Below are 21,603 nucleotides of genomic sequence, written 5' to 3'. Positions count from 1 at the left end.
GAGACTTACAAGTATTACTATGAAGACCTGAAGAATGTGAAGAAGTAACGGCTACAAAGAACACATCATCCTTCCACTTAAGATTAGTAATACTGACTTGACTTGTTTCCATTCCTAATGCATCTTTCAAGTCGTATTATATTGAAAACATAACATGCGAAGCTGTATATGTAATACACTAGTGATTAGACTTGGTCATATCATTATGATCAAAATATCAAGGAATATATTGAATTACAAAGTATAACGCTTATCTTTTGAACTTCGTAAGTACGATATCAACATAATCTATGTATTTAGCTACTTGATGTGTGGGATATAGGTGTGATTTTATCCTAGGAACTATGTATTGTTACATTGGTTTAAGGAATTAGATGTGTGAACTTGTTTCATAATCGAAAGGGAAATCATGACTATATTTGGATGAACAATACAAGATGACAATGTAGAACCTATCTTGACTTATGTTGAGAATCAAGGTATAACCAGTCATAGCCTATATAGTGTATAACATGTTGTAACCGGTCACAAGCTAATTCGGAAAGCAAGGTGTAATCGATCACAAGCTACATTGGGAAGGAAGGTGTAAGCGGTCACAAGCTACTTTGGGAAGCAAGGTGAAACCGATCACAAGATACTTTGGGAAGTAAGGTGTAACCTATCATAAGCTACATTGGGATGCATAGTGTAACCGGTCATAACCTATCTTGGAAAGCATGATATAACCAATGACAACTTATATTGTGAGTCATGGTATAATCGGTTCCAAGAGCAAAACCGAGTGTCCAAAGTTCACACATTTCTTAATGTTGTGGGTGAATTACGAATTAGGGTTTGCTAAGATGAGAAACTTCTAGATGTCGACATCATTTGAGCATGTGCATAACTCCTATCATTAATTGTTCAAAGATATTCCTTGATACGCAAGGTGATCCCAAACCGAAATATTGAAAAGCATTTAATTATGATTTTCAAATATATGTTATAATTACCAGCAATTAAAGCATATCCCCTGGAAAAGTTTTATTAGTTAATGTGCTAAACTAATAATAGAAATTTTCTAAGAGAGATTTCGGAAATATTGTTTGGCTTTTAATTGGAAATAGGCAAATCAAATTTAGGTACTTTAATGTTAATATCTTGAGAATATTTTCGGTTTTGAAATTTCCTTTTTGTCCAAACAACCTTGGTCTATAAATACTTGAGTTTGCATTTCTTTCAAACTATCCTAAAAGCCAGGGAAATTTCATCTGTGTTGTTTCTGATGGAGCCGTCTATTCGGAGAGGAAAGTACCCTAAATTAACTGCCTTCGTGTATTGATCTCTAGTGACTTTGATCAGATCCCCCATGACAAAAGAGACTGCTTCAAAATTTTCATCCCTCATTTGGTGGAATCCCAGACTGAATCTTCCTTGAACTTCTTTACTCTACTCCTTTATTTCCTTTAGAATTGCATCATCTTCAGTTTTAAAGTCGACGTTGGTTCTTTGCAACTCTTTGACCCATCCTATTTGCTATTATTATTTGTCTCCTAGATCTGCTGACTCGAGAGACATTTTTTAATGTTTCTTACTCCCACACAAATTCCTGAAAAGACATAACTATTAGAGTATAATAATTAGTATAAAAATGGGTACTACTATTATATCCTTCCATTGCTCTATCTACAAATCTCCCTAATTCAATTCTTCATCTTGACGAAAGACTCCACGCTTATTGTCTTACCGGAGAAGGGTATAAAAGTAAATTTAAGAAAAGTAAATTTAAGACAAAAGAATAATTTGTATTTTCGGGTCATTTAGCCACCCCATAGCCACCTACCGTGGATGGAGGTATAAGTGGTGTTGGGCAAAACCATTTGTCATCGGTTAAACTCTTCTTCTGCCCGACTCCCTGTTGAGATTCACAGATGGATTTCGTCTTCAGAATCTAGGTTCCAAGCTGTTATATAATATTTTTCGAATCGAGGAAACGTCAACAGTCTCTGTGTTATTCTCTGGAAGGTACGCAAATTTCCTTCTAATTTATTCATCGAATTTTGGTTATTCAGTCTCCTCTTGTTGATTTGATTTATTTTTGATTGTGTAGTTTTTTCTTTGTAGAGATGAACTTTGTTCAACGCAAGATCTATCTTTATAATGTCACTTTTGGGTTGTACATGTTGGAATGGTGGGAGCGGTATCTCTTCAGTATCCTTTTGCTGGATATTTTTACTTAATTTAATTCAATCGGGTCTAATCTTCATATTTGTATAATCAAAACCTAACTGTGGAAGGAAAATGATCAAATTTTAAAAAAATATCGTCTAATCTAGTATTAGGGTATTCTTCTTATTAAGGACATGGGATATACTGGATCTATCTGTAATGAGATAGAAGTTAGTATCTTGATGGATTTTCTTTCCATGTCTTTCTTAACTATTTGTAGATATATTGATTATCGTGTTGCTATGGTTTATTTGTTACAACGGATCACGATCTGCAGCTGAGTTCTACAAAAGGTATTAGTCATTTAACTATTTGTCGATGTATTACACTTATATATATATATATATATTAGTGCCGTTATGGATTAATCATGATTGCATTTGGTCTCTGAATCAATTGATGTTGGCACGAGTAAATGACAACTCTAGGACAACCACGAGCTGCTAGAACTCGTTACAAATCCTTTTTCGTGGATTGTGGTCTTACGAAGGAAATTGATGAACACTTTGAACCTTTCATATCTGGAGTTTTAATGAGTTTGCCTGCCACTTTCTTTTGCCTTTTCATGTAAATTCTGTATAAGAGAAATTGCTACTATGGTAGTTGACTGCACTTGCTAGTAGATTTTGGGGTTTGATTTGAATTATTAATCCTTTTCTCCCGTGGTCTGCCTTTCCAGCCATCTTAAGGTTAAGCTTGGGGTGTAAAGCTGAAAATTGCCAGAGCAATAGGTGATATTCCTATGATAGGATTATGCTCTTATAATGACGCTGCTAATGCAATTAAAATTTATCAAGATTCAAGATGTAATTCCATGTACTAAGGTATCGTTTTATCGAGAAAAGCCAATGTGTATTTTCGTTTTACTGAAAGAAGTTTTAACCACTTTTTCCTCCCATTTTCAAGCTGTTGTCTCAGTTATTCTTCTATCAGCAACCCATTTTGTAAGGTGTTGCTATTTTCTCTTCTTTGATTTCTATGTGAGTCATCCCTTTTGAAGTCAGCATTACCCATATAATGGGTTGTTGCAAGTTGGAGATCTTTCTTCCTCTTAACTTTTAGACAAGGCAGCAAAGGCCAGAGAGAGCTGCGAGCTAGCGCTTGCTAGGCTAACATTGCACATAGCCTAGGTCTGTTGTTTTGGCTGCTTGTATAGAACCTGCTGTAAGTATTAAACATTTGATAATGGAGACCATAAAGGTTAACAACCTGGTTAAACAGTATGAAACGATGATTCATACGTTGATTGTTATGTTCCTGCAATCACCACATCCGTCATTCAATTTCAATCCCACTAGTACGGCAGGATTAGGCATTCAGGCTCTCTGAAAAGTTTTTCTACTTTTCTGCTGGCCATTAAATTAGCGATTTGATTTTGATCCATTTTGTCAGTTTGTTGATGCAACTAGAGAATGAAGCATTTGCAGGAGTTGGGAAGATCAGATGGAACGATCTTTTGCCTGAGACGGTTTGAATCATATGGAAATTTGGAATGAAAGGAATAATTGATTTATTAAAGGAATATTTCTGTCTGACAAGACTTTTCCCATTTAAGTGAAAGAGCTTATTCATCCGTGGGTGACAACTTCTCATTATGGAGTTATTATATAAAAAAATTCTGTATTGGCGATGTTCTTGTGCAGGTTAGTTCCTGAAGAAACTATACTTCGAGGCCGGTGGTGTCTATTTTAGGTGTTCCTGATACTACTAGAGTCTCCCTTGATCTCCCTTGATACTAGAGTCTCCCTTGAGGCAAGTTGTGTCTCTCAACTGCTTCCTGGGTATTGTTCTTATGAAATATTGAATAGTGTTCGTCATCGTCTTTAATGGAGAGAGCCCTTTTATCAATGTAGGAAACAACAGCTATGGCCTATATGGTTTCTGTAGGGAGCGCATTCCTTTACTGTTTTAAAGGGACATGAAATTCAAACTGCAGAAAAGATAGGTTCTTATAATTGTAAAATTCTATCTGCTCCAACTCCACGGCGGTTTTTTGTACTTGGTATTATTTGGTCATGTGGTTTTTATTCACTTTTCAGAACTCAATTCTTCGGCAAAATGTCTAACTGAAGCCGAAAAGATGAAATATTTAGAGCTCTGGGGGATGTCTTGATGTTGCGGAACAGATTGCTTATCCCGGTTGATTCCATTCACCATTTGAGAGCGTCCAACTGATCTTTCATCTAGTTTTTCTCTATTCCAAATCATTAGAGCTGTCCGGATCCGGAATGCTCTGCTAGGCTGACACTATAGTTACACCATAAGATGGTCGAGTCTTGATTCTAAAATCCAGTCTTTGAGTGGTTTTCTTTTTCTTACTCCTCCCTCCGGATGTCGAGACAAGCAATCGGACAAAAATGTATGAGGAAATCCTAGCCACTTTTTCCAGTGTAAATTATTGACCATGGTACGATAATCTTAGCAAGCAAAAAAAATTCCTGGATAAAGAGAGTAAGTGATGAAATCAAAATAAAATGTCAAACATGATTTGGTGTGGTCCTATTTGCCATTTGGTGGCTTCCATTTCTTAATTTTTTTTCTCCGTGATGACCAATCCAAAGTTTTCTGAATTACAAATTTTCCCTCTAACGAAGAAATTTAAATTGAAAATTAAAATTTGCCACAGTGGGGGATTATTGTGTTGCTTCTCTTAACACTTTAAATTTCTCATCATAGGTTGCTCCAGTTCTTGATATTTTACTTTTGGGTCATCATTTCATTTGGATTTGGGATTCCTATACGTCCACAAGCAAAATCTAATACGTTTTACATTTTGATTTGGTTCCATTTCCACAGTTGTTGTTCATCAGTCTTTTAACTTATCCAAATACACGATGAACTTCCATAACTAAATTAACTAAGTTTTAGACCTTCTTCATAAAAGAGACGTGAATGCTCCCATGTCAAAAAAAAAAAACAAAAAATAGCCAAAAAACGAATGCAGTAAAACAGAACAAGCACATACTAAAAGGAAGGCCCAGCTGGCCTAGGTCCCGTAATGACTACAGGTGCAGAAGTGGTTCCGGTGGCAGTGGAAGCTGAAGTCGTAATTTGACGTTGAGCGTGGCAAAGATGACGAAGTTTGGTCGGAACATACCAAATACATAGACGAGGATGAGCTTCAAAGATAGCATCAATATCACAATGCCCTTGAAGTGCTGCCATCTTAACAAGAGGCTCATAACATGCTTGTCTCCATGCTCCAACATTTTCTCCTCTTTCCTTGAAAGCTCTCCTTAATGCATTTGATCCCTCTGGATCAAGACAGTGCAGCGCGTAACAATGCACGTAATGCCTCATCTTCGGCTTGTTTATGTAACTCGCACCCGCCTTCTTTGCATATCTGAACACCTGATTAGTCACCTGTAACAACCAAAAATAATCAGTCACCAAAATAGACCCGTCCCGTCGAGTTTTGTTACATCAATATGCAAACGTATACCTTAGTGGGGCATTTTTCACCACGTTCTTTAGCATTATTTTGAACTTCAATCAAGAAATCGCGACATTGTTCGTAAAGATGAAACAAATAATCAAGTCCATTCTTTTTACCACGGGCTACTTCACCGGGTTCTGTAACAATAAATGGATGTTCTCTATGTCTTTCAGTAATAACACCACCACCACCACCATCGCTGCCACTACCTTCTCCTTCATCATCCTCATTGCTCAACACACCTTTCCTCCTCCTCTGTTGCTGCTTCTTCTTCTTTTTCTTCAGCTCTTTTGTTGGCACACTCTCCAATGCACCACCACTTCCCATCACCTCTTTCTCTTGTTGCACTGCTTCTTCCGATAATCCTTTTATACAAACAGTATCATCATCAGATATTTTAACTGCTTAATTAAACAATCAAATCAAAGAAATCATTTTGGAAAATACAAAAAAAAAAAAAAAAAAAAAAAAAAAAGATAAATATTTTGAAAATGACAAACAAGTCCATTTATTTATCATATGATATTACTCTTTTAGTGGGGTGCAAATCTACCACCAAATATTAAAGGTTCAAAATCACTCCCAAAAACAAAAACAAAAAATGTAAAAAGTAGAAAGTAGAAAGGTGTGTTGTAGCAAACTCAACAGGTTTTAGATATAGAAATTGCTTAGTAAGTAAACAGAAAACTCGATCTTGATCTACACAGAGAACTAATCATTTGTCTATCCACTAATACATCGCATTCGTGAAGCTGCTGATGAAGGTGTAACATAAGTGTAAGAATAGTAGAGATAGATTTTTGACATTACCTTCTTGGGAGAGAGCATCAAGAGCGTTGGTTGCAGAATCATTAGTGATGAGCTGTCCTCTTCTGATTAGATCAGCATCATGATCACGTGATCTGTTACGTTGTTCAGCATGAACAGCAGCTTTGATACCATACCTCTCACCAACAAGTAACTCCCACCGGTATAACAGAGAAACATTGTTCATCATTTCATCTAAATCTTCATCTCTCATTTCTAGTAAAGTCTTCACTGTAAATCCCAACTCGCTTATCTTGGCTACTGTGTGGTATCGAATACCATATGGTTGAAAGAAATCTTCTAAACCTAACTGATGTTGGTGATGATCATGGTGATCTCTGTAGTTAGTACTACTGTTTGGTCTCATGAGAGCAGAGTATGATGACGACCCTGGAGATGATTGCAATGCTGCATGAATATTGTTATTGTGTTGCACCATTGTGGTTGTGGGTTGTGGTTGTGGAGGTGGTGGTTGTGTATGTGGAGGTAGTGGTGGTGGTCCTCTTGGGTCCCATTTGTATATATTAGCTGATAAAGCATGATAAACATCATGAGGATCCATATATGAAGATGATGATGATGACAACGTTAACAGTGTTTTAAGACACTACTCAATGAAGAGCAGCAGAAGAAGAAGTATGAGGATGACGATTATCTGATATATAAAAAGATAACTGATGCTTTCAATCTCATATTTATGTTAGTTTAGTTTCTTCTTGGGTTATAAAAAGAAATGTTTAATTTGTTTCGTGAAGCTACTACTCTGAAACTATCTAGTGCTAGCTTTGTAGCTACAAGGTCAATGTCATTCATACTATAAAGTTGACTGTTTTGGTTGACAAAATTGCCCTCTATTTTTCTATGTCTACAATCTACATTAACTCATTATAATTCTTTTCGATGGAACAATGTTTTCTTTTTACATGATCATCTGATTGGTCCGAATTAAAACTAGAACTAGATAGCCACCGATGTTTAGATTACCTGGCTAATTTGAGGTGTATCATTATAAGACAAAGAAAAAAAAACATTTTGAAATAAAATCAAGTTTTCTTATCCAACAATCTTTGCTAATGGCTAATTCGTATCTGGAAGAATCCGTTTGTTTGGTAGGAAAAAATTGTGTTAGATGTGAAATTAACTAATGTTTATTAATTATTAAGACATGAAAATTTTGAATGTTTTAAGAACATTAAACTAGCCTAGGTGGATGTTCATACACTCGTAGATTGATTTTGGGCTAATGTTCCTCACTCACGAAAAACACTAAGAATTGGTAGACATGTATTTATCTGTAGGCCCGTTGAACAATTGGCAGATGTAACTAGTAGTTACAAACTAACTGAGACGTTCATTTGCATAAAGTCTGATTGTAACAACCGGTAGATATGGATGTTTTTTCTATAAGCCGATTGTAACAGTCGGCGTATATATAGATATATATTGGTCGAATCGTAGCCTATAAAACAACCAGAAAAGTTGGGCATTTTCTTAAACGAGAATCGGTCTATATTAATGTTTACATTGACCGGGTCGATGTTCTTTAACCATGAAGAACATCAAGAACAATCGGCCGGTGTGTATCTGCATATCATTCGATTAAGATTTGGCTAATATGGACATTCATGTCATCTGATTCTGGACAAATCTAGAAAGTAAAATTTCTGAAAATTTCAATTTTGAATGTATGAATTGATCAAAAACCTAAATAAGAGAAATGAGTTGATATAAAAGTACCTAAGAAGGTGGAATTCAATAGATTTTATTTAAGTTCTTAAATATTAACAGTAAGGATAACTTAGTACTTTCATCCTTTTTAGACATTCATTACCCTTATCCCTCTTATCTAGGTGGGTGAAGAAAATGATAAGCCTCAAATAATTGAGGTAGGCCTCCAATTAACCGGGTTAACTTAGACGGCAGTTAATATGTTAAAAATAGTTATCGACATTAAAGATGATTTAGTGATGGAAGCCTCGAAGGATCTATTGGAAAAAAATATTTTCACACTATCTCATATTTTCGGCATTAATTTTTTAATAATACTCAAATGACAATGTTGAACTTATATTTGGATTCTCAGTGATTGATTTTCAAAGTTATACACCATTGTATAATACACCTTAGAATGCATTAGTTTTTATTATAAGAGGATTATAATTAAAATATTAGCTTCAAATACATTGCCTTTGAATCTTATAGAAAATATTGGTGTCTAGAGTTTGAGATAGTGTAAAATAGCATTGTGAGCGAATTATCCCTAATTTAATGATACTAGTTATATAGGCTACATTGACTAATGTTGATTGTTAATCCGATAAAATAAGAAATTCTAAAATAAGAAATTCTTATATATACGTATGTTATGGTTAATTTTTGAGCTGTTACTTATTATACTAATATGATTGTTAAGCTATACCTATGAAAACTCAATCGATTATCAGTAGCACAAACTTTTACTAAATATTGAATTTTAATCGATATATATATATATATATATATATATATTGTAGAGGATATTTGGATACACTCTGAGATACTTCTCTCCTTTATTAAATCAAAAAGCCAGAAGTTAAGTTAGGAACAACATATTAGAATATCTTTTAAAAGCGACAAATGACTAATTTTTATGAATCAAAATCATTTTACTTATGGCTACTGAGATTAACTTTCTCTTCTAAAGAAGCAGAAACACTTCTACTTCTGATATCCCTAATAGTGTTATAGACTCGCATAGACATGTATCAGTCATGGGTGGATCCAAGTTTTAAATAGCATTACAAATTGGCATAGACATGTATCTATCAGGAGCAAAAACAAGTTTTAAGTCTTGGATATGCATGTTACCAATTTTCCAGGTTTGTTACTAATTCTTCAGGTTTTGACAGGTGCAAAATAGAATAAAATGGATTAAAATGGCCTAAATTTGATAAATTTGAGAGCTAGTTGGGCAGAGTGTCGATTTGTACTCAATTATATGGACCTGAACCAGAACTGATTGATCTGAATCCAATATCGCCTAAAATTGAACCCATTAGCAATGCAGATATACCAAAGCAACTCAGGTCGTACACATTTGCATTCCGGGCAGCTGGTTACTTTGACATGGTAAAATAACATTACGATGAGTTCAAATGGTAAGATCTTGAGGATTAGAGACTTCATTACTATTATCTTCTTACCACTTTAGTATAGGTAGATGCCCAGCATCATATTTTGATAGCTGGCATGATAAATAAACGAGAATTTTCCTTGGACAACAATTTGGAAGAGGTCTTTTAAGTTTCTAGATGGTGGCCATACCTTCAACTTCAAATTCATCAATGGTTTGCTGCATTTTTCTAACCTAGCCAGAGGCTAATAGTTCACAATGACGATATACTAAACCACCTCAGTTTAGGTGATTTGCATTTCTAAACCGCTGGTTATTTTGATATGGTAAAATAATATTCTGGTAAGTTCAAATGGTAAGCTCCTGAGGATTTTAATAACTTTAATCTTTTATCAAATTTGATTAATTCCAATAAAATTTTGCATAACGGTTACACAAGTTAAGAAATTTCATAGGTTACTACATTCATGTAAAATAAAACAATCTTACATTATATGTAGTAACCTCATAAGATTTGGTAATCCTTGGATACGTTTGTAGCTAATATGGGGTATAAATTTGCAATTTATATAAGAAAAACAAAAAAGAAATTGTATTACGAAGCAGACAAACAATTTTAAAACAACCGCTCACATGTTTTTCTTTTTGCTGGTCCCATGACATTCAGCAAGAAACCTACTGCTCCCGACGGGTTCATCATCACCGTCCGTTGGGGTATATTGTTTTAGAGTTGTTTGTCTGTGTAGACCACTCCTTCTATCTTCGGATTAGGCCAAGGATCATGGTGTGCAATTTCCCTTAGCTATAGCTTATTTTGAAGCTAAGGGTATGGGTCTCGAGGAAACCTCGCTATGGTGTTGTGCCATCCCTTACCTATGCTATACAGAAACTTAGTTCCGTGTAAATAGTACAAAACGGAAACTGAGTTTCCGTTATTTTTTATTTCCAATTTTTTTCCCGTAGGAGTATTTGTGTAGGTTAAAAGATAATTATTAAAAGAAAAAGATATAATAGGTAAAATAAAAGAGTGAAAAAGAGAAGTTTCAGTGTAAAAGTGGGAAAACCAAAAACGGGTACTCATTTTCTGTGTAAAAAAGTCACAAATACCGAGTACTCGTTTCAACTGAAAAACGGGACTCAGTTTTCTAAGAGCGCCAACGTTCCTAGAAAGCTCGCTCGTCCTTACCTCAGACGCGCGTTGGATGGTCCATCTCGATGTTCAAATCAACAAATATATTATTTTGAACATCCATTTTTCATGTTTATTCATTCCATAGTGGGAGCAAAATGAACAAATTTGAAGTTTGTTCATTCCATAGAAACTGATCTTAGTCATAGCTAAGAATACTAAAAATTTCTCTCATTTTATCTACTTTTTGTAATTTGAATTTACACGTAAATATTATAGAGCTCAGTATATCACATATATCTAATCTAACGAATGGCAAGATTGTGTACCAAACTGATAATTGATAAAATATAAATACAAATAATTTTGAAACGGTTTCTTTCTTGTTTTTTCTAATATGGATAGACAGTGACATGTTTTTCTATTTAAAAAATGTAAATGTTTTTACGATATTTTTAATACAGAAAAAAAAAAGTACTATTGATGGAAGCGATTTCTGATTAGCTTTCAGTGAAGACTTCTGATGTAAAAATCTCTGATATTGATAAGAGATTGTTTGTCTCTTTCTCATTAAAGCAATTGGATACCCTTTCCTTTCCTTTATCACAGTAAACTCAAATACACATACATCTGATCTGAGTCCAAACTAAATCAATCTTGGCTAAACGTCTAAACCTGTATTCGTATAGTATCCAAGTTCATCATATATTTTCGATGCTAATGAAGTTTATTGTTGTTTCTTCACAAAGAATGATGAAAAACAGTGTATGCACGTAGAAAGATCTGTAGCTAGTTAGCTAGCTAGGTATAAGATCATAAGGATATGCATGAGTAACTGTAACTAGTTAGCTATGTATAGTCAGAAAAAAAAAAAGATTATGAGGATATATGTTATGTGCATGCATGAAATTAAGGATGATTAGAGTTTCAGAAAAATGACAAAATGCTTTCAAGGCAAAGGCTACGAAGAAAGTACGTTGGGCATCAATTGTCACAGGTGCCAGCACACAGGAAGTCAGTTTTTTTATGAACAAAGTCTATGATGGATGCAAATATAAGGCTGGGGTTTTCGCAAGTACTTTTGGCATAATAAAGTGTATAACCCAATCTGACTCTTTTCTCTGATCATCTCTATTACCTCTTCATACATGCTAGATACTTGTTTGATCCTCTCCTTGTCTTTCTTCTTATTTTATCGCTATTTCCTCTTATGAATCTTACTTCACCAGCTTTATTTTCTAACTAATATTTTTTTAATAACTATTTCACGTGCTTAATTTTGGTCACATGAACCAGATTTACACTAATACCAGAGCTCTCAAAGTTCAATATCAAGGACACAGAAGTATTGGGCATAATCCTTTTTGCCTTTACAGAGGAAAGCGTGTGCAAAAACAAAATAAAAACGGTCTCCCGACTAAGGGTGAGTATGGGCCGGTATGGACCGATTTTCACCTTATCCGCATCCAATCCAATACATTATGGATTTTAAATTTGGCATCCGCATCCAACATCCAACGGATGCACGGACGGACGAATTGGATACAGATAATCCAATGGATTTGTTTTAGTACAAATTTATAATAAAGAGAATAACCAACACAAATGACTCATTATAAAACCTACATATCTTATATATGTATACATATATAAAAATGTCATGTATAACACCCCAAACAAATACCTTATGAGTTCCTACATGATCCATAGTATTTTCTAAAACTATATAAACTAGTTTGTCATCCGTGCTATGCACGGGTCTATATCTTGTTTATTTTATGTCATTTGAAAAAAATTCATCAGAAAACTAATAGAAGTTCAATAAGCTCACGCCCTAAAAGTTAATAAAATTCAATAAACTATACTCTTTTTGCCCATGATTAGACAGAGGTTTAGGGAGCGGTTTAATGAATGAAAAGAGGTATTAATCTTTTCTAATTATGTTACAAATTGATATTAATACGTTAAAACAGACTAAATCTTAGTTTCTCGACAATATGTTAGGGAGTTATTCGTAATTTGTGGAAAAATAGAAAAAAGTTATGACTTTCAGGTATTATGAGATTCGTACAAAATCATACTTTCATTCAAACGGAGACGGAGAGAGTAAAACGCTTGTGTAATAGAAAAATAAATAAAAAGTCACTGCCTTGTGGTGCAACATCTTCCAAGTATAATTCCAGTTTCATTTATACAACACTTCACACGAAATTGCCTCATTTGAAGATGAAATGCAATGAGTTGGAAGATACACAGTATGGTACTCTTACTGTATGAGTTGTTCGACCAATATGCTCTCCATCTAATTTGCTTCCCCCCCCCCCCCTTGATCGATGAACAATTTAGTTTTGATACGTTACTTACTCAATTTTGTTACTAAAAGTATATTACCTTTCTTCATCTCATTCACGTAATCGATTTCCATGTCTGTGAACAACGTCATTCAATTCTAATCACCTGTTGCAACATATTATCAATGATAAAGCATTATCATCAAACTGGGAGTCACTTGGGGAATCCTTGATCCGTTTTTTAACCAAATCCTTAACTCCAGTCAACTCAAACTTGGCGTGATTTTTGCTTAAATTAATAGAAATCTCGCCACATTCTCGCAACATAAGAAACGTTTGAGCTGATAAAAATACAGGCCATCCAGCGCAATGTATATCAGCTTAAATAGTTAAGCTTTGACATGGCTCATGCAGATTAACAAAGAACTCGTCTAATGGACTTCTCAACTAACAATAAATTAAACCATACATGCCACTTCCTAAAAGTTAGTTGGTCAAAAAGAAAGAGTTTTACCGCACGAAAGCCAATAAAAAATGACTCAAAACAAAGTTAGTCATGATGTATTATCACAAAATAAGCCCAAACAAACATGGTGTTTTGAAATTTACATGAATACATGTGCACCATTTCACTGAATTCATGAGCTACGCATTATTAAAATAAATGCAAAAAATTAAAAACTTAATTAAACTCTAAATGCCTAAAGTATTGAGCTTGAAGCTAAGCTTTCACTTGTTTGAAGTGCCCTAAATCATTCCCATGGGCCATGATAAATTCTAAAGAGGCAAGAAATTACAGAAAGAATTGCTGCAAAAATAAATACTCCAAGAAATAAGCACCGAAGATATTGCAAACCTAACACAATACTTCCAATTAAAAAAAAATTTGGTCTCATAATAGAAAAAAATTCCTATTTGACGCAAGTTTGGTAAAATATTTCTTAGTAGACAACATTCTAAGTAAAGTTTAATGATTAACAAACCGAAAAAAGAGTACCACAAATATACGGTGTGAGAGGGAAGGGCCCCCGACTTCTGCCCTTCCCTGTCTAGATGTTAAACACGCTAAAATACTTACCATTCGATCCTCTGCGGGACACAACGAAGTGTAAAACTTCGGTGTGTCTATCATCTCTCTTAGGTACATCATCTTTCGGTTTCTCAAGCAGTATATCGTAACGTAGATTCAGCTAGTTGTCGTTGATACTGCAAACGCAGATTTGACCATCAGAGAAAATTGACTTTGGAAAATAGACTGCCACTTTCTTCATGTTCTGATGTATAGTCATTGTAAAACATGCATACTGTGATCGGAAACCGCATTCTCCACAAAATAAAAGTTAGATATGACTATGTTGGATGTAGTAAAATTCTTGGAATGTAAACATAATTACCTAGAGCCCGGAAGGAACTTGGATTTAAATTTGTTAGAAGCATCACTGGTGTACCAACTTTGAGATAAAGCATATGGTTTTTATAGGTATTATGAAAGTTATGTTGATCCAAGCGTAAGGGAGGAAATTATGATCTAGCCAAATGTAAGAACGCACAAGGCATAAAGATACTTATATCTGTAAATATCTTCATGCACCGGTCAGGAAAGGCGAGGCATTCGAGTTATTGCTGCATCGAGATGCATTGGGTGGATTAATTTTTTGCTCAAGAGCCTGAGAGCGCTGGAGTCCAGTGTAAATTTCTAACAGCTTTAGGAGATAATACAGATCAAACAACGTCTTAAGAACTGGACCCAAAGCTAGTCATGCATGACCATATATTACACATAGTTTGTTATAGGTCCAATATGAGAAATTTCATTAATAATTTTATTATAACTTTTTCCATTCGATTCTTTTTTACTAATTTTAAAACCCGTAAAAATGAGTTCTATAAAACGAACAACCAAATAAGTCGTAAATAAATTAAAATAGCATAACAGGCTACAGAGCAAGACTAACAAAATCTAAAACTTAAGAACCCCGAATGATTATAAATAAAATTTTAAGTACATACGCGCATCGCTCTGGATGGGATGTGTTGCCAAATTCTCTTGTTAAGCTTCACTATCAAGTTTCCGCCTTGCGACTCTTTTTTGCTGGTTAATTAAATCAACAATAAAAATAAAGTAGGATAATAAGAGGATTAAAATCATAGAAAAGAAGAAAAAAATCAAAAAGAAAAATCCATAGGAAATTGAAGAAACATTTATCTCCTCATCCATGTATCGAGGGTCTTCTATCTTCAGATCCTCTTTTTTGCAAAAAAAAAAAAAGAAAAAAGAGAAGCAACGGGATAAAAAACAAACCAAAAAAAAGAACCTAGATTGAAAAGAAAAAAGAAGAATTAGTTTCATCGTCTTACCCATGAAAACGATAAAAGGTATCACCAGCATCTGCAATAAAATGCTTCAAAAAAAAAACATCCGCAATAAACAAAAACAATTAAACATCACGAGAACACGGAAAAAGATTATTTCACGGTACCTCTCATGAGTCTATTTCGTTGCCATAAAGCTCCAGAAGGACCAATATCAATCCTAATCACCTTTTGTTGCAGCAGTCATCAGCACCGATTGCTACGCTCTCGAGGAACATACATAACAAATAAAAACAAAAGAAAAATATCAGACAACAAAACCCTAAGCTGAAAGAAACGGAAGAAAGAAAAAAAACTAGCAAAGAAGCAACGTGCAAAGAAAAAAATCTCGCCTTCCCTTGAAAGCTTTAAATAGAGAGTCACCAAACATTAAAGTTTCCATAAAAAAAATAAAAAAAAATTAACAAACTCTTGGAAATAATATCAAGCAAATATCTTAAAAAATAAACAGACTTCTTATTATTGGAAAAAAAATATTCTCCTTGAATTTTATTGGTCTAAATTTAATAACGTAAAATAAAATAAAAAATTGGTAGGATCAGAATCAACCAGAAGAGAGAATTAATCAGAAGAGAGAATTAACGTGGAGCTCCAGTGAATGAGAGCGCTCGAAAAAACTATGTTATTATATAGAGAATGTCATTAATTTTATGGATCTGGATGTCCAACGGATTTTCAAGGTTGCATCCGGGCCTAATCCGTAATCCGTTGGATTTCAAAAATTCCATCTGCATCCAACCCATTAATGAACGGTCCGGATATCCATCCGTAAAAGTACGATTGGTCCCGACCAAATCCACGGATCACGGGTAATATGGTCACCCCTACTCCCGACTCTCCTAACATTTTTTTATGGCGGGCCCCAAAAATGGCCTTTTGCTAATCTTATTGGGCGAGGCCCACCTTCAATGAGAAGGGACGGTTTTAGCTCTGTTTATCCAAGCGGTAAAAAAGTTGAGAAATTAGAGTAATGCTAGACACACGGAAGATTGCACTTCAATCTCTCCCGAAGTAGAACGGATATAATTGTGCGTTCTGTGCAGGAATAGGGAAGGGCAGGAGTGGGCCCACCACCCCTCTCACGTGGTGTGAATCTCGGGATTTTTTTTTCCGATGAGTTGATCATTCTCGAAGGAAGTATCAGCGACTCAGGAGATTTTACTTTTTGATTCTCGAAAAAAAAACAACCATGTATAGTAAGGACGAAAAGAAGAGCTAAAATTAAAGAATTTCGGCCGTTTACAAATCCAGTTAGCTATTACACTATGGTACTAAGGCTTAGTGTCATGGCCTTCCAATCTCCCATCTAGATTGGAAGTATTCGTCAGCTAGAATAACTCCCTAAGTATTATGACAATTCTATTCCAGTGTACTAGTCGCAGAGCCAAACAAAGAGGCTACGTTGAATCATTCAGCGTAAATCTTTTTTTTCTTTACTTTCCGCTGAATGGAACAACGCAGATATCGTGGAATATTCCACTCGATGCATAACCAGACAACGAGAAGTTGATTTTTTCTCCGCGTAACCATTCAGCAAAACTATCTAGCTACTAATTGGCATTCAAGATATATCTGGAGAGAGAAGTAGAAAAGAAGAATAGACGACGATTTATGTCTAATCTAGAAGCCAAATCTAGCCCATAATATTTAGTCTTATCTTTTTAACTATAAGAGAATGCATTCACTTAAATAACACATTTCCAAGGATCAACCTCATTATAGAGATTTGTCTTACTTTTCCAAGCCTCGTTACAGAGATTAGTCTCATCAGAAATGGCTGGTTTTTATGAGCAACACAAGTATACAGAGATAATAGAGAAACTTAAGCAAACTCAAAAACTAATAGAGCTAACAATTCTAGAATTGTTACTTAAATTCATTTATTTCAATTCTTTTCTAGGTTTGGACTGTGTTGTTTAGAAAAACCAACTTCTTTCAAATCAATAAACAATTATACACAAGACAGGACAGTTAGGATAAAAGATATATCTGTCCATCTTTCAGGATTTTTTTGGGATGACAAAGAATAAATTAATTTCACACCGTTCATACACTTTATGGTCAATAGGTTAGATGACATTGATTTGAAAAAACTGACCTCTTCCAAACCGAACAAAAAACCGCATAAAACAAGAGAGTTATAACCATTCAATAATCCATCCACTTTTCCGTTTAGCAAAGCTAGCACGCCGATGTCCGTCGTCCTGACGGACTGGGCTTAGGTGTGTGCGGGTCAGCCAAGACTTATCTTTTTTGATAAAATATTTTTAAGTTAGGCGTCTGACCCAATTGAAAAATATTTTCTTTCAGTTTATTTATGTCGACATAATGTGTGGTTAACTACTAGCTGTTTCTGTCCTTTTTGAAAATATCTTGTATTAATTCGATTTTAATACTGATTTTAATCCTGATTTATTCTCTCATTAATTTGAATTAATTGCACAATTTTTTCGACCTTCTTTCCTCTCAGTTCTCCTCTCTATAAACCAATCGAATTCTTTGTTCCAAAATGTGTCCATAAGAGGCTACTACCCTTCTTCTTTACGTCTCTTCTCCTCTGTGTGTGTTTTATATTTTGTGCTTTGTTGTTTAGTTCGTTGAGTGGGCAAGTACTGTGGTACTTATAAACTTGTATCAGACAGGACACAACTTCATCGCGGGATATCAACGTCACTCATTTTTGAAACGTACAGGTTAACCATTGTGTTAAGGACAACTTGATGATCAAGTAACTTTGTCCCCTGTGCTTTTTACAGTTCAGTATATAATTCAATTATCAGAAATTTTATTTAGCGTTATTTTCAGTATTTTATTGTCGATAAAAAACAAAATATTTAACATCATATATACTTAACCGAATAGGTATTAACCGCATACTAATTCTAGAATCTAAGACTTTGCTTGAATAATCACTACTTCTATTTCCGAATTTATAAAAGCAACCTTCCTCAGTTAGATTTATGAATTTCCATTTGGTGCAGTTAAATCTCATATAGCCTATCCACCATTTGTCCCTTTGTTTTTGAAACTTGTCCCTTTTATTTTTAAAACTTCGAATGCTGATAGAATCATTCAAAGATTTACCCCAATAAGCGCGAAGCTAAAAACTTCACTAAGGGGAAACAAAGTATTGCTAGGAGTGCAAAATAGAAAAAGGAAACTTGGAAGCCTAAAATATCGAAATTTTTAGACTTGTGAGCTAGTTTGGAAGGGTGTGCAACTTGCACTTACACTACTTCCGCCTCCGGTCCTCAAATCCAATTTTGTTTCCCACACGAACCTTATTTCCTAGCTACCACTTTTAATTAATCTCCAGAGCTTTAAATCCTTGGCAAACATTTTAAATATTAGGATTCCTCGCCTAAAAATTAATCATAGGTAACTAAGTAACAAGATAGACATGAACTAAAAAGCCACTGAAGCTCTGCTGCGTCACCTGACGTCAGCTTGAAATTTTTTCAGATGCAAAGCAGTGTTCATCCCACCAAAAACATCTATAGTTCCTTATTCTTTAAATTACTAATCCAATTGATTACTTTGTTCAACAATCTGTGTACTTACCTTACTAGTTCAATCACCAGAAACATTCAAAGAAGTGAAAACAAGTACCATTACTTTCAAACCAACAACCAAATCATTACACACATTACCAGTACTTCTTCCATAATTACAAACCAAAAGAAGCAGACTCCTTCACAACAAAATTACCGAGAAAACATTCTTATTAAAACTAACATAGCCCTAGACCAAGAGCTCATTGTCATCATCAACATCACTACTAGTTCTACACCAACTGTTCATCTCAAAAACAACTTACAACAAACTTACCCAAGCCAGAAATACCAAAAGAGAAGACCCAAAATCAGCAACAAGAAATTCAAGAGGATCGGAGTTAAGCATCGAGAAATACAATCCTTTAAAACTTTTCTTATCATTTTCAAAATCTTTTCAAACTCTGAAAATTCGGCTGTTTTCGACGCTTCTGGAGAGGACCTTAATAGTCCTCATCATCATAATAACCCCAATATTCTTCCTCCTCAAATTCCTCACTCCAACTGCTGCCTGAAGATGCAGGGGAAGTGTCACTGCTTCCAGAAGATGAACTTTCCTCTTCACTGCTTTCTTCATCATCATTCTCGGCAGCATCAGGAAAATCCTCTCAGATGCACTGGTATCTTCCGTCGGAGCTGCTCTGGGATATATCCACACAAGAGGCATATCCTCAACTCCAGGTTCACCCTCTTGCATGGTTCGAGCAAAAATCTTGGGGTTTGCTAATTCACACTCTAACCGTCTGTGTCGTTTCCCTTCCAAATACCTCTCCACCACCCTCTTTCTTTCAGCAGCATCTGAGCTTTCATCACTGGTGTTCACCTCTTCTATTGGATACTCAAAATCACCACCAGAATCTGCATCGGAATCACTCTCACTGGTGCTACCATACTTTGGCCCTTTCTGGTGCTTCTCATCCCTCTCTTCATCTTTCCGATCAGATCTTTCAATGTTTTGGTAACCGTGCAACATACAGGGACTCAATTCTCTCCTCTTCTCTTCTCTTACTTTCCTCCTCCTCTCTCAACCGTCGTGCCTCCTCATTTGCTCGCCTATTTATTTCACTATGAATTTCATCTCTCAACCTCATTAGATCATCCATGGGGAGTGATATTCCTTGAGTTTTGGCTGATAGGTATTGATCAGAAGCGGCAACATTGGACGGAGGGGGGTTACTGGAACTTGCCATCCTTGGTGAACCAATATCTAACTTTTTCTTCTTCTGGTAAAATTGTTAAAGGCTATGCTAATCTCATCCAAAACCACTCTTTTAAAGGAAAAAAATGCTCTCATTAATTGTCATTTATGTCTTTTGGTTATCAGTCACGTCGCCTGGTTACTCACGCCCCTTCAAATCCATGCGTACCCCTTCAAACTTCCCCTTCATAATTACCCTATAAACCCCTATTTTTAACACCTAACCTCTTCATTATCCATAACTTCCCACAGAACTTCCTTTAAGTGGTGTATTGGTAGGTCATCTAACTCTTACAAAGTGTTTTGGGGTCTAATTAAAATTTTGAGCTTTATGCAAACTAGAAGAATGCAACACCAGTTGAGAGGCACCATTGCGGTCTGGGGCATGTCTTCCAGATGGGTTACTAGCAACTAAACCAAACCTATGTTACCCATTGAATCATAACAATACTCTCTAAACCATCATCAACACCAAATATTTTCCCTTCATTTATTTCCTTACTTCTATTTCTATATTTCTACTGCCATTATCACGTTTGGCGGTTTGTACCACTACAAAAATATCTACCAGAGAAAAGACAAACCCAATAAATACCCAACAACCTCAAACTACGTCATACATTACCAACATAAACTAGCTCAGGAAACCCAAAAATGTATTATTGGGTTTGTCCATACATGGTTTTCTTTCCATGATACTCACGTGAATACCCTAAATCCGATAGTACCCTTAAAGCAAGGATACGAAAGTGACATTCCATATGATAACTCTATCCCCAAAAGCAAGTTTTGCAGTACAACAACAACTACCTTACACCAAATTTCTCCTGAAATCTTTCCAGTTCATAGTCAACAATTTCCTCATTCCTTTTTTAAGGTTCAAATCCATAAACAAACAAACCCCCCTGTCTCTCCTTCATCCACATTATCTGTAATCAGTATCAACATAGTACCAACAAGAAATTCTTTTCTCTACAACTGTATTTTATATTAGTTACTTGGAATACTGACTTTCATCAATCCATATTCATATATATCCAATTCTCTTACATTACGGAACCTCCAAACTCATATGTGAACTCTCAAAACTTGAACCAAGAGATTCAAACCCTTTATACTCAAATGGCTGAGAAACTAACTTTACCATCTACACTTGCTAAGCCAGTTTTTATCGACAAAAAAGTTGTTCTAGCTGAAGCTGATAGTAACTGGAAATGGTGCATGGAAGGATATATTTGTTGTGAAACCTTGATTACAACATCTTCAATCAGGTTTTATATCTGCAATAACTGGCCTTTAGCTCAACATCCAACCATTACCACCTTTAATGGTCAGTGAAACAAAGTTCTTATCCGTTACTTATCTGAAAAGGATTTCAACAGAATCAATTCCCAAAAACCATGGTTTGTCTGCGGTTATCTAATGGTGTTGAAAGTGGTACCGAGTAATGGATGGCCTGCAAACCATCAACTCTTGTTTGATGAAGAAATCATGTGGT

General features: G+C 35.1%; 2 protein-coding genes and 1 long non-coding RNA gene across 5 annotated transcripts; 1 reads left to right on the top strand and 2 right to left on the bottom strand.

The window, feature by feature from the left end:
* The first annotated feature begins 1,842 nt into the window (after positions 1 to 1,842).
* Positions 1,843 to 3,113, top strand: LOC113271524. Of its 3 annotated transcripts, none has more exons than XR_003322183.1 (4): positions 1,848 to 2,004; positions 2,090 to 2,190; positions 2,429 to 2,501; positions 2,888 to 3,113. XR_003322183.1 is itself a non-coding variant. In XM_026521409.1 (3 exons), exons 2-3 carry the CDS (start codon positions 2,106 to 2,108, stop codon positions 2,506 to 2,508), a joined length of 165 nt encoding a protein of 54 aa, XP_026377194.1. In that variant the 5' UTR covers positions 1,843 to 2,004; positions 2,104 to 2,105. The 3 variants fall into 3 exon arrangements, 1 of the variants encoding a protein (XP_026377194.1); XR_003322184.1 differs by having other exon boundaries at positions 1,851 to 2,004; positions 2,104 to 2,190; XM_026521409.1 differs by lacking the exon at positions 2,888 to 3,113 and having other exon boundaries at positions 1,843 to 2,004; positions 2,104 to 2,190; positions 2,429 to 2,508.
* Positions 3,114 to 5,172: 2,059 nt separating this feature from the next.
* On the bottom strand, positions 5,173 to 7,013 carry LOC113273258 (floricaula/leafy homolog). Its single transcript, XM_026523007.1, has 3 exons — positions 6,455 to 7,013; positions 5,651 to 6,009; positions 5,173 to 5,571 (listed from the first exon to the last, which is right to left on the bottom strand). The coding sequence occupies exons 1-3, from the start codon at positions 7,011 to 7,013 to the stop codon at positions 5,173 to 5,175; spliced, it is 1,317 nt and encodes a 438-aa protein (XP_026378792.1).
* Positions 7,014 to 14,870: 7,857 nt separating this feature from the next.
* On the bottom strand, positions 14,871 to 15,718 carry LOC113274343. The gene is made up of 2 exons (XR_003322963.1): positions 15,464 to 15,718; positions 14,871 to 15,372 (listed from the first exon to the last, which is right to left on the bottom strand). It is a non-coding gene; the product is annotated as an uncharacterized LOC113274343 (long non-coding RNA).
* Between the last annotated feature and the right edge of the window lie 5,885 nt (positions 15,719 to 21,603).

The sequence above is a fragment of the Papaver somniferum genome, chromosome 4 (assembly GCF_003573695.1).
Source record: "Papaver somniferum cultivar HN1 chromosome 4, ASM357369v1, whole genome shotgun sequence".
NCBI lineage: Eukaryota > Viridiplantae > Streptophyta > Magnoliopsida > Ranunculales > Papaveraceae > Papaver > Papaver somniferum.
Note: the sequence above shows the minus strand (reverse complement) of the source record. Positions and strands in the feature narration are given on the sequence as shown.